Here is a 13,821-nt window from a genome sequence, read left to right as displayed (position 1 = left end):
CAGTTGTATTGTATAATTATCCCAAGCGAAGGTGGTTAATTGACCACCTTTGAAAATAAAAATATGAGTAATTTTTGTTTATCTTTTATCAAGACAAACATATAAGAGGTTCATCCAAAGGTTATTGACCAACTTACAATCTAATTTTATACTTTTTTTTTGGTAAATGATCTAATTTTATATTTTAAATTTTATATAGTAGTAAATTTAAATTTTTTTTGCCCCCTTTATATTAATTTCTAGCTTTGCCCCTGCTAGTTTTGGAAACATTAGGTGATGTTTGGTGACGACCGGTTGCTAAAATTTAATACTAGGAATTTTAATCACCCGGCGATGGTTAACGACGTTTAAAAGTGATATGTAAATTGTCATTAAATAGATGGACCGGTCCTAAAAAAAATAGATGGATCATGAATAAAAAATATTTGGAAAAATTACAAAAGAATTCTAAAAGCGGAGATTTCTTTCATAAATGCTAAGTGTGTTAATTTTTTTCATCAAATGCTAAGTTGGCATTTACACTAAAGAGCTGAAAGCGGTAATTTTTTACATAACATACATACTTAATTTCAGCCTTACATGTGGCATATTATTAAAAAAGGAAATTAACACGTGTTATGATTGTCAGTTTCTTCCCCATTAGTCTTTTCCTCTTTCTCTCTCATAAACAGCCATGAATTCCGTCGCATTTGGATGCCAGACCTGTAATTAAAAAAAAATATAACCATCTCAAATTTCTCAACAATCAGGTATTGTAAATTTAAAAAACAAGAACTGTCAGCTTGACTGGTACAAATAAAAACGTACCAAGTCATTAGGAGATTCTCATCCAAATTGTTATGGACATTAACAACAACATTGTTGTTTGTAGTAGAATTAATAATAGGACCAGGGAACTGCCCATTTACTGCTATTACCTGTAAGAATAAAATATTTTAAAACCCACTAAAAGAAAATTTCAAACCCACTAAAAAACCTGTCATTAATCGATTAACAGACCTGCTGTGGAACACCAAGAGGAGAGGCGGAAATGTAAGAGAGTTTCATGTCATAGTTGATAGTTGGGTCTGCTGCAAAACAAAGGCTTGAAAACAGAGCAATGTGAACCAAACCGAATCGAACGACACCAAACCAAGCCATTGAAAGAGTGTTTTGCTTATGTTTATGTGAGAAGATATTCCAAGTGTTGGTTTGTTTGCCGTTGGGATTTTACATAGTCGGGAAATGATAAACGGAGTGTAAGTGGATGAGACGGAGAAGAAAATGAGCGGCGGGTTGTGGTTGAAGTAGAGGGAGAGAGAGAGTGTGGAAGTGAGTTAGTGGGGTGGTCGTTTTATGTTATTTGTGGTAATAATGAAAGGTGGTATATAATAATATTAGGCGACACCCTAATGCTACAAGTCTACTGCCATTTCAATTTTTGCAACTATTATTGCCGGATTTTGCTCTTTTATTCTTCTTTTTATCAAGCTTAGATCATAAAAGGATACATACATTCAGTTAATAAATATTATACATGTATGTATTTTAATGGGCTCGTATTTTTTTTTTCAATTACTTATGGAAAAGTATGTGTACACTATCCTTGGATAATTCCTTTATGAAATGTGTTGCGCAAAAAAAAAGTTTGATGCATAATATAAATAAATTTATTATTAAAATTATATTTGATATGTATTATTTATGTATTATAGATGTATTGTTTATATATTTTTTTTTTCTATATGGTACTAAGAACAATTTAATAAATGTCAAACCCTAAGAAAATACCAAACTTTTGCGATTTTTGTCAGTTATGACCAAATCTTTCAACATTTGTAAATATAACCCATTTTGACAAATTATGTTCCTTTTATAGCTATTTTTGAATTGGTTTGCTTTTTTATTGTGATTAAATCTTTTATTATGTAAAACACGCAAATATTTGATATTTTATTGTGATTAATCTTATATACACGGTCGTCATGTTGGCAAATAAATCGGTTTGCTTCGAATTTGGCTATAAAAGGAACATAATTTGCCAAAACGGGTTATATTTACAAATTTTGAAAGGTTTGGTCATAGCTGACAAAAATCGCAAAGATTTGGTATTTTTTAAAAATTTAGCCTTTAATAAATTAAAATCTAATTATTTTTTAATTACACATTGAAACAAAAAAATATTGTGTTGGAAAAGAGAAGAAATGGTCGTATTACATTCGAAATACATATTAGATACATCAATGATACATTAGATACATCACCTGATACGTCATTAATGTACCACCGGTATATTGTAGATACATTACAGATACATCATAAATATATCAATAATACATTACCGATACATCGTTAATACATAATAGATAGACCGATAGATTTGTATACTAGTGAACTAGCCTATACAAGTGATAATTATATGTTAACACGAGTTCATCTTTGATCACAAGTCGATTTAATTATTACGCTCGAGAGAGTATTAGAAAATGAGACCATCAGTAAAAACATATCATCTTATGATACATTGCAGACTCAATTTTTTTAAAATTGTAATTTTTTATAACGTACGCGTTAAATTATGATACATTATAGATAAATGTTTGATGTATAATTTATACATTGTAATTTTTATATTAAAATAGATGGATTATTAAAATTATATTAATATGTATTATTTATGTATCGTATATGTATTATTAAAATTATATTTAATATATATTATTGTGTATTTTGATATGCATTATGTATAAATAATTATCAAAAACGCATTTTTTGTGTATTTTGTACGCATTACATGATATCTATTGTATTTTTTTCTGATTTTTTGCTCTATGTTTATATATAATTGATGGCACAATAGTGTATTTAATATTCTAGATTACAGTAGCAGAGAAAGATATTATTTGTGTATTTATATATCATGTATATACATATTGAATACATCAATGATACATTACAAATACATCACATGATACGTCATAGATGTACCACCGGTACATTATAGATACATTATTGATACATCATAAATACATCAATAATACATTACCGATGCATTTTTGATACATCGTAGATACATCAATCGATTTTTAAACTACTGGAGTAGCCCATACAAGTGATAATTATATGTTAACGCTAGTTCATCTTTGATCACAAGTCAATTTAATTATTATGCTCGAGAGAGTGTTAGAAAATGAGAACATGAGTAAAGCATTCCCTCTTATGATACATTGCAGACTAAATTTTTTTTAAACTGTAATTTTGTTATAACATAAATGTTAAGTTATGATACATTATAGATACATGTTTGATGTATAATTTATACATTGTAATTTTTATATTAAAATTGATGGATTATTATAAGAGGCTATTGATATTATTTAATGCGTGAATTTTAATTAAAATATGTGATACATATATCTTTTAATTTAAAATATATTGTACATACACCTTCGAGACACATAAATAATACATATTAATAATATATTTATTTATTTATTTATTTTTGTTAAAGAAAAATGAAAAAATAATAATCAAATATGTCCTTGATACATATCTGATACATAACAGATACATAAATGATACATGTTTGAATAGTTTTGACAAACTGACGCGTGATTGGTGCACAGCTCTTATGCGCGTGGCAGACACATGTCAGACGCGTTTTTGACGCGTTTTTGACCTATTCTGACGCGTTTTTGACTTTTTTGACTTGTTTTGTGTGTGCCATGTGTTGCATCCTCATTGGGAAGGTATTAAATGTAAAGTTTCAGCTTTTTGAGGTGCTCATGTAATATTTCAACAAACTTAGCATTTTTGTTATTTTCTTCCATTTTTTGAATATTTTTATTATCTTCTCAAAATATTTTAATAAGAGAAAATTAGGATAAATACTCTGTTTTTAAAAATAATTTGATTTCCTACCTCAATAAGGAAAAGATGAAGAAAATACCTCACCTTTTTATTGTTTTATTTTTTTACTCTAACGCATATTTACATTATAATTATGCCTAACTTTTATTATTATTTTATTCTAACTATATTTTTTTTACTCTACGTGACAACTGTTACTTTTTTCTCTCTTTTTCTTCCTTCTTCTTCTTCTTCTTCTTCTTCTTCTTCTTTTTCATTTTTGTTCTCTTCTTCTTCGTCGCTCCGTCATCAGTCCGCCGCCGCTCCGTCATCATACTACTGTCGCTCTCTGTTCGTTTCATATTTGATTTTAGAAAGTTTTTTCTGAATTCGAGTTGATTAATACGATTTATGTTAACTTTTAGATCTAAATAAATTACTCTTTGTTTTTTTTTTTGTCAATTTTAGATCTAAAAATCTGCATGAAAAACAATTTTATGATGAAAAAACGATTTTCTGCACAAAAAACGATTTTCTGCAAACAAAACTGCATCTAATTATCATATGAGTATCACTACATTATCATCACATTATCATAACACTGCAGAAAAAATAATTTTTATATAGAAAAACATCCTCTGATTATCATATGAGTATCACTGTATTATCATGTAGTTATCATAACATTGCAGGAAAAAAATCTGCAGAAAATAATGTTTGATTATCATATCATTATCATAATATTATTATATATCGTTATCATAACATTATCATATGATACCGAGATGATAATATTTATGGTACCAAGATGATAATGTTATGATAATATCTATAATTATGTTATGATAAAACAGTGTCTGATTATCATGTCAGTATCAATACATTATCATATCATTATCATAATACTGCAGTAAGATAACTAGATGATAATGAAATATGATAAGGTTATGATAATTGGATGATAACGTTCGTAAAAATATAATTACAGAAGGATTTATGATAACCAGATGATAACGGAGTAAAATCCTAAATATTTTTAAACCCAGAGTAAAAACATAAATCTGAAAAAACGTGAGGTATTTTCCGCAACTTTTCCGTGTTGAGGTAAAATGTGCAAATATTTTTATTTTTGGAGTAAATACCTAAATTTCCCTTTTAATAATTTAATTGAATACTTTGATTATTAATTATTTTTTTATTGAACTATATATAAGCACTATAATTTTAATGCATATTTTTAAGGATGGCTGATGTTCAATGATGATAGTCAGAGAAAATTGTCTAACTTAAAATAAATGATTTCCAAAAATAATAATTTAATTTGAACTTAATCAGACGTTTTTTTTTTAAATTTTGTAATTAATTTATGATTTTATAAAATAATAATTTACTAAAAAAATTACTTTGAATTGACATATAGTTTACATCAAGTTTAGCTAATATTAGGTTTACATTGAGTTGACATTAGGTTTATATTGAGTTGACATTAGGTTTACATTGAGTTGACATTAAGTCGACGTTGAGTTGATATTAAATTTACATTGAGTTGATATTAAGTTAATTTTTAAAATTATAATAATTTACTAAAATTTTTACTTCGGATTGACATTTATTTTATATTAAGTTTACATTGAGTGGACATTAGGTTTACATGGGTTGACATTGATTCGACGTTGAGTTGACATTAAATTTACACAAATCACTGTGAAATTTTTAAATAATTTGCTTTCAATCTACTATTAGTTTATTTTTTAAAGTATCAATTATAGAAAATAATTTATTATAATAATAAAAAATAAATTCATTTTAAATTTATAATTATTTATCAAAATATTTACTTTAAGTTTACATTCAGTGAATTAAATTTACATTAAGTTGACATTAAATTTATATTGAGTTCACATTAAGTTTACTTTGAGTTTATATTGAGTTGATATTGAGTTCATATTGAGTTTATATTCAGTTCACTTATTTTAAATTTACTTTGGTTCATTTTTATAACACCTTAAATAAGTTACTTTCAAATTACTATTAGTTTATTTGTCATTCTATAAATTATTTTTAATGGTATAAATAATAAAATTTTTATTGAGTCGACATTAAGTCGTCATTGAGTTTATATTGAGTTTTTGCACACCACATCCGGTCCAACTACCACGTATCCAACCACGGCCATCAAACCATTATATTTTTCAAGTTTAAGAAGTGGAATATCTTACTAGTCTTACTCATACATTAATAAAGAATGTAAAATATAAATATATGTATATTTTATTTTTTTATTGTGTAAATATTTAATAAATAAATTGAATTAGACTAATTTAATTTAAATTTATAATAAATTTAATTTAAGTTGATATTTATTTGATATTTAATTTTCATTATAAAATTAATTTCATTCTAATAAGTTAATCTAAATTAATAATCAGTTATATATTATAGAGTAAATGTTGATAATAATTAATGATGGAGTCTGCCTTCTGAACCGGTGAATGAGACCTGCAAAACATGGTAGAAGCTAACCGGACGGTGATTGTCCGATTAACTCTCCGATGCTAAAGTCAGTTTAGAGCTTTGAGCAGCGTTTTCAGTATATGAATGTAATTGTGATTTTAGGCATACCTCATGCTCCTTTTATAGTAGATGAATATATACCTTGTAGAGTCATAGTAGGTAAGTGAATTCTACTTTGTAGGGATCGAGCTACTTTGTAGAGATTCACCCTGATTTGTCGTGATCTACCTTATTCAGACATGAGTCCTATTTAAGAACGTCTCTCTAAATAATCTTGTCTTCCTAAGATAGAGCTTATCTTTCCATGTTGGAGATTGTGTCCAAATGGGAAGATACTTCTAGATGTGGCGATCTACCCGAATCCCGGATTAACGCGCTTTGGGCGGATCCTAAGGGATTCGGTCTTCATTGATATGTTGGCGGATCTCAAGGGATTCGACGCCTTCTTCATATATTCAGGTCTTTATTAGGAGTCCGGTATCACCTGAGAGTGGATCTCCTGTGACTTGACTCCATTGTAACTATCGTAGGATTCGGTATCCATCATTAGCCCCCCCCCCCCCCCCCCCCGCAAGTGAGCTGAAGTAATTGGTATTCATGCCTTAGTAGATTTTAGCTCTCTTGGAGCTGAGTCTTTTTATATTCTGGGCGAGTCGTTTCAAATATTGGTGAGTTGCTTTTCTTCTCCAGTAAGATTTTCTGTCTTGCCACGTGTCATTATTTAATGATTTGATAAATGTTTGTCATTTTGAAACTCTTCGTATTTAAACTCTTCATATTTTTATTTTCTCTTTTCACTTCTATTTCGAAATTACTCTCATTTCTTCAATTATCTTCTCCTTGTTCTTCATTTGTTTATTCTACTCTTCACAATTTGCTTCTCCAGATTCTCAGGTATGTTTTTTCTCTTTGTTTGTTGTGTTTTGAAGATGTTGAAGATGCTTTTCTGTTTTCCTTCTCTTCCTGCAATTGTTGTTTTGGGAAATATTTTATTGTCCTTGGTGTTCTTCAATATGTTCTTCAATATATTCTCTATTTGATCTTTAATTTGTATTTGTGTTTGTGATTTCCTGTTCTAGGATGCCTCTTAGTCGAGTGGAAGATGCATGCACTACCATGGCCATTACCAGATCAGGGCTTCGTAGGAGCGAAGTCTTGGATATTTATTTAAAGTATAGTTTTCCATTTGACTATAGGGTAATATTACCTGGTGCCGATATGGCCGCTTCCGATTCTCCTGGTTCATCTTGTAGGGTGATTGTTTTTGAAGAGCAGTTCGCTGCTGGTCTTAGATTTCCCTTGGATCTATTAGGCTTCGGGGCTATATCCCTTCTCTTAATGTGTTGTATTATTTTGTAGATTTTAGGAAATGCGATGGTTGTTTCGTGTTTGCTCTTGGTAGGAAAGGGCGGTCCCATATTTATCTTCCTTGTTTGAACAGCTGCTGGAGAAGGCGTTTCTTTGTAGTTTATCATAATTTTGCTTTTCTTCATTTTTCGGATGGTTTTTCTACTCATCAAGTCTGGAGCTGTCCGTCTTCTTTAAGTTTATCTGAGTCGATCCTTGCTTCTAATTTATCATTTCATAGTGTCTTTCAACGTCCTATTTTAGATGTTTTATTTAATAGTCATCTTCGGCATCGATGGTTTCCTTTGGAGGATCCTTCTCGAGGCCTGGCGGATCTTCGTTATTCTTTTCTTCAAGGTATATTTATTGTTTTAAGTTTACTTGGTGTTTCTTTTCTTTTTGTAGGATGTCTTCTTCTTCTGACGATTTCCTTTCCGGATTTAAAGTAGATTTGGATATTCCAATGGGCGGTTCCGAATGCTCACATCGCCGAGCCTATTCCGGGAGATGGCGCCGAAGTTGCTGTAATTCCTGCCAAGGCAGTGTTGCTTGCTGGCGATGGTGTTATCGTCATAGATGATGGCGATGCGGTTGAAGAACCGATAGGTGATGAGGCTGTTATATCTCCACTCCCCCCTCCAGCTTCATTGGATGTTCCGGAAGAGGCCCGGGAGGTGAATTCGGGCGAATTGATTGTTGTTGATTCAGAAGAGATTTCCCCGAGTCAAAATATGGATTCTCCTTCTAGGAAAAGACGTCGAGTGAGTAATGACTCTCCTTCAAGGGAGAGTCTTCCCGGAGGTTCTTCGTCTGCTCCCAATCTGGTGCAGTGGGTTGAAGGTCACGATCCGGCAAGTTTGCTGAATCCTAGGGTGTTGGCGGAATACATCAGGACTTTGGCGATTCCCGACGACATTACTTGGTTCTACTCCGGGCCAGGGCAGGAACTCTCCGATCTTGCTTGTTTTCATGGCTTTTCTGTAAGTTGATTTTTATTTGAGTATACTATTTTTTGGATTCGCTATTTCATTATTTATATTTGATGACTTGTTTTTCTGTGTTGTAGGCTCTCCAGTCTGTTTTGGTGTTGAATGATCGCTGCCAGTGTGCTGAGGAGGAGGTCGAGCGTCTATCTTCTCTTCTGGCACGTCTGAGTCTGAGAGGGCGAAGTTGAAGGCATCCCTAGAGGAGCATGATTCGCTTTTATTGCAACTCAAGGCGCAGGATGCGATTAATGATCGCCAAGTCAAAGTGATCGAGAAGAAAACTAATGACTTGACTCGGGAGATCAAAGACCTTATTCGAATTAATACCCTCGTTGGCGAGGAGAGAAATAAGCTAAGATCCGAGGTAAAAGGGCTTCATATCCATTTACTTGATACGAAGGCTTTTTATTCTGCTTTGATTAGTGAGTATCGCCTTGCAATTGGGAGGAAGCTTTTGGAGCAGAATCCAAACATTGATCTTTCTGGAGTCAACGGGTTGGATCCTCAAGCCATCGCTCGCGATCTTCTTGATAGAATGTCTAAGGATCGTGCTAAATAGATTTTGTTTCTTCTTTTGTATTTTGTTTTTTCTTTTTGTATCTTGATTTTAATTTGTAATTCGCGATTTATAAATATATCTTATTTTTGCTCCAATATAAGTGTTTGCTTCTGTTTTATTTAATGTTTCCGAGTCGATGCTTGATTTAGATATTTGTTTCGCTTTAGGAGTTACTCTAAACCCCGTTTTAGCGCTTTTTGTTTTGGCCGAGTTAATCTAAACTCTTTTATTTGAGTTAACACTCGTAATTTTGTTCTGTTTTGAGTTAATCTAAACTCTTTTTTGGCGATTTGCCTTTTTATGAGTTAATCTAAACTCATAATTTCGTTATTGCTCATCTTTGATTTAATCATTCATGGCAGTTCTTGATTTTTATTTCTTTAGTGATTCGTCTGGCCAATCATATAGTAGGGAAATGGAACTTTTATTGATAAAATGACTGCATACAAAACATTAAAGATAGTTTTGACACCATCGGGTAAGATGTAAAATCGTTACTGGCGATGGGTCGTTTTTCTTTCCTATTCTTCCTTCTTCTCGGTCTTGTTCTCTTGAAGATCTACTACGGACTCGTCGTAGCATTTCTTAGCGATATTCTGATCTCCTCTCAGCGTCACTACTCCTTTCTCGGTTGGTATTTTCATTGCCAATGCTCTTATGCTAGTCACCGCAGCTGAGTCATGAAGGAAGGGTCTTCCGAGTATGGCGTTGTATGTTAGCTCCATGTCTACTATGTTAAATAGCGACATAACTTTCTTGTTGATTCCTCTCTCTGGGCCGATTATCACTTCCAAGGTAACTGCTCCTAGCGGATTGATGGAGGGGCCACCGAGTCCTGATAGTGGAATCGGGACTCGGCGCAACCTTGATGCGGTTCCTCCAAGCATTTTGTACGCCGCTTTTGTCATAAGGTTCACTGCGCTTCCTTCATCGATTAGGATTCGCTCCATGTTCCAATTCTCAATGATAGTAGTCACTACCAAGGCATCATTGTGGGGTGCGTTGACATGTTCATAATCTTCAACATCAAAGATTACAGGTGTCATGTGAGTTTCTCTGATGTTCATCACTTCTCTCCTTTGCTTTCTCCTAATTGTAGAGCTGCTGTGTCCACCTCCATTGATCATGTGTATGGTTTCCAATATTTTGGATGGGCGTTCATCTTCTTTTTCTTTTGCTTTGTCATCTCTGCTTCTCTTTTCCCCTTTGTCATTGCTTTTCTCTTTTCGGGCCACGAATTTCCTTAATTCACCTGTGTCAATCATTCTCTCAATTTCGACCTTCAAATCTCTGCAGCTGTCCGTTTCACCATAGTCTTCGTGAAATTTGCAGTATTTTCTCGTGTCCCTTATCTCGGCTTTCATCTTCGGTGGCCATACCACGTTTTTGACGTTTTCTTTGATCCACATGAGGACATTAGTTCGGCTGGTGTTCAACGGTGTGAAGTTTTTTTCGTCGTCTCTGGGGTCATATCTTGGTTCGTATCTTGTTTGGGGGGCGAATCGCCTATTTTCTTCTGGCCTTCCTCTCTTATCGTCGGATTTTGACTTCGACTTCTCTTGGATTTCTCTTTCGATTCTTTTCCTTTCGCTTCTTTTCCACGAATCGCCCTTCGCCCTTCGTCTAGCTCGAAGTATTTTTGGACTATGCCCATCAAGTTCGAGAAATTCGTGGGTTTATTAACCAGCAGCTTGTCTACCAGTTTTTTGAATCGTGTTCCTTCTCGCAATGCTTCGGTCGCCATGTCGACGTTTAGGCTGTCAATCTTCATAGCTTGCTTGTTGAACCGTTCGATGTAGCTTCGTAAGGTTTCTCCTTCTTCTTGAATGCATGATCTTAGGATGCTGGTGGTAGTTTTTGTTGGTATGTTTGTGAGGTATCTGTTGAGAAATTCTATTGAAAGCGAAGCGGAGCTCTTGATGGATCCTGGTTTCAGTTTGTTGTACCACCTCTGGGCGGTGCCCGTGAGCGTGGTTGGAAAAATCCTGCATAAAATAGCGTCGGATACGCTGAGTAGCCCCATGGTGGCTGTGAATCTGGAGGTGTGATCTCGGGGATCTCCTTCTCCGTTGAAGGTTGGCAGAACTGGTAGCTTCATGCTATATGGGATGGTTTCCTCCATGATCTTGGATAAAAGGGGCGATCCCTTCAGCCTGAGATCGTCTATATCCAACTCCTCCGACTTCAGCTTTTTGAGTGCTTTGGCGATCTTCTTTTCCAAATCTTCCTCAACTACGTATGCGGCTTTACTCTTCTGGGGCGATTCTGAGGACTCGCCCTCCCCTTCTTGGTGTTTTTTCTTTGGCTGCTCTTTTACCGCCTCTTTGTCGTCGCTTGCTTTTTGGTGGGGCATCTTCTTTCTCCTTCTCCCTTCGTTCTTCTCTTTTTGAGTTTAACCCGCTTCGGGCATCGCCTTGATTTTGCTCATTTCTGGGTGTTTCAGGGGATTGCTCGTTGGATTTGTCTTTTCCATTATTTTGATTGCCAGAGCTTTCTTCGTCACTCCTGTTTCCATTTTTCCGTCGATTTCTCGTCTCGTCTCTTTCCTCATTTCCTCCGTTTCAGGGTTCTCTGCTTCTGTTATTTTCTCCCCTTGGCTCTTGGCGGCTTGGATTTGTGTTTTCTGTTCTCCCTCTTCTTCTTGGTGCTGTCGGACTGAAATTATCCCTCAGGATTTTCATAGTTTCTTCGTGCCTATCATTCGTTCTTTTTGCTTCACTAGCCAATCTATCCAGATTTGCCTGGACATATTCTAGTACCTTTTTCAGCATCTCATTGTATAAATCTTGTGCTGCCATGCCTGGCGTTGGTTGTTCTTTAGTGCTCAGGTTGAAAGCAATTGGGTTGCTTCCTCTCATCGGATTAGTTTGATATTGAGGTGTTGAAAAAGAGGGCCCTCCGGTGTCACTTTTCCCCCCGGAGTTATGGAGACCATCTTCAGTAACGTTGATTATTTCCGGCGTGCCTTTTGGATTCATTGACTGTTTGATTATTTCCGGCGTGCCTTTTGGAGTTATGGAGACCATCTTCAGTCATATTCTTCAATGAAATTTGTTTTGAGTTCAGAAAAGCTCCTTCGAATTGAAGTTGAGTTAAGTTATTCCCACAGATGGCGCCAATTGATGGAGTTTGCCTTCTGAACCGGTGAATGAGACCTGCAAAACAGGGTAGAAGCTAACCGGACGGTGGTTGTCTGATTAACTCTCCGATGCTAAAGTCAGTTTAGAGCTTTGAGCAGCGTTTTCAGTATATGAATGTAATTGTGATTCTAGGCATACCTCATGCTCCTTTTATAGTAGATGAATATATACCTTGTAGAGTCATAGTAGGTAAGCGAATCCTACTTTGTAGGGATCGAGCTACTTTGTAGAGATTCACCCTGATTTGTCGTGATTTACCTGATTCAGAAATGAGTCCTATTTAAGAACGTCTTCCTAAATAGTCTCGTCTTCCTAAGATAGAGCTTATCTTTCCATGTTGGAGATTGTGTCCAAATGGGAAGATACTTCTAGATATGGCGATCTACCCGAATCCCGGATTAACGCGCTTTGGGCGGATCCTAAGGGATTCGGTCTTCATTGATATGTTGGCGGATCTCAAGGGATTCGGCACCTTCTTCATATATTCAGGTCTTTATTGGGAGCCGATATCACGTGAGAATGGATCTTCTGTGACTCGGCTCCATTGTAACTATCGTAGGATTCAGTATCCATCAATTAACCTTTGTCTTGATGGTAAAGCACAAGCTCTTTCTTATAAAAGGTTAAGGACTTAAGTCCCCTTAACCAAAAAATGATGTTTTATTTAATTTTTAATTATCTAACTAATATTAGTTCAACCATTAAAAATGGTTAGACCACAAATCACTATTGGTCCGACCAGTGGTGGTCCGACCGGCATTGACCGATGGTGGTCTGGAGTTGATTGGCCGTTGACCGCCGTTGGCCGGTAGTGGTTTGACCGTTGACTGGCATTGACCGACAGTGATACGAACAACAATGGTTCGACCAGTAGTGGTTCGGTTAAAAGTCGTCCGGTTTATATAAAAAATGGAAAATTATTGAGTTTAATGGAAACATAATAGATAAAATACAACATATGGATAAAATACTCATTACAGCTATTAAAAAGTAGAGATGAAAAAAATGTTTTACAATTGAATATTTTTTTTAAATTGAGTGATTAATATAAATTTTTGAAATTTTAAATGACTTGATGTAATTTTTTCTTGAAAATGGCTACAAGAAACATAATATCACAAAACCAACTGATTATGCCGATTTTAAGAGTTTGGATATAACTTTGGATATAACTTACCTGATGCGTAAATATAAAGTAATTTTTTTATAATAATTAAGCTTATATTCAATGAATTATCTGCCAACTATACAAAAATTTACATTGAAATTCATTAATCAAATTAACATAAAATAAGTTAAGAATGAAGAACAATACTTATAAGGATTCATCAATTTTATTTTCTTTATTTATTTGCATTTGATTTTTTATAAACTTAAACTGGTAGTTTTCAAAAACAAATTATGTTCATTTATAAGCCATAAAACTTATTTTTTTTTTTTATCTTTA

At 33.9% G+C, this 13,821-nt stretch overlaps 1 protein-coding gene across 1 annotated transcript; it reads right to left on the bottom strand.

Moving 5' to 3' along the window:
* Positions 1–522: 522 nt before the first annotated feature.
* Positions 523–1,402, bottom strand: LOC126687337 (monocopper oxidase-like protein SKS1). The gene is made up of 3 exons (XM_050381878.1): positions 1,000–1,402; positions 808–917; positions 523–702 (listed from the first exon to the last, which is right to left on the bottom strand). Exons 1-3 carry the CDS (start codon positions 1,138–1,140, stop codon positions 606–608), a joined length of 348 nt encoding a protein of 115 aa, XP_050237835.1. The 5' UTR covers positions 1,141–1,402; the 3' UTR covers positions 523–605.
* Between the last annotated feature and the right edge of the window lie 12,419 nt (positions 1,403–13,821).

This window comes from Mercurialis annua, linkage group LG6, assembly GCF_937616625.2.
Source record: "Mercurialis annua linkage group LG6, ddMerAnnu1.2, whole genome shotgun sequence".
NCBI lineage: Eukaryota > Viridiplantae > Streptophyta > Magnoliopsida > Malpighiales > Euphorbiaceae > Mercurialis > Mercurialis annua.
The sequence above is the reverse complement of the archived record's forward strand: the minus strand, read 5'-3'. Positions and strand labels throughout refer to the sequence as shown.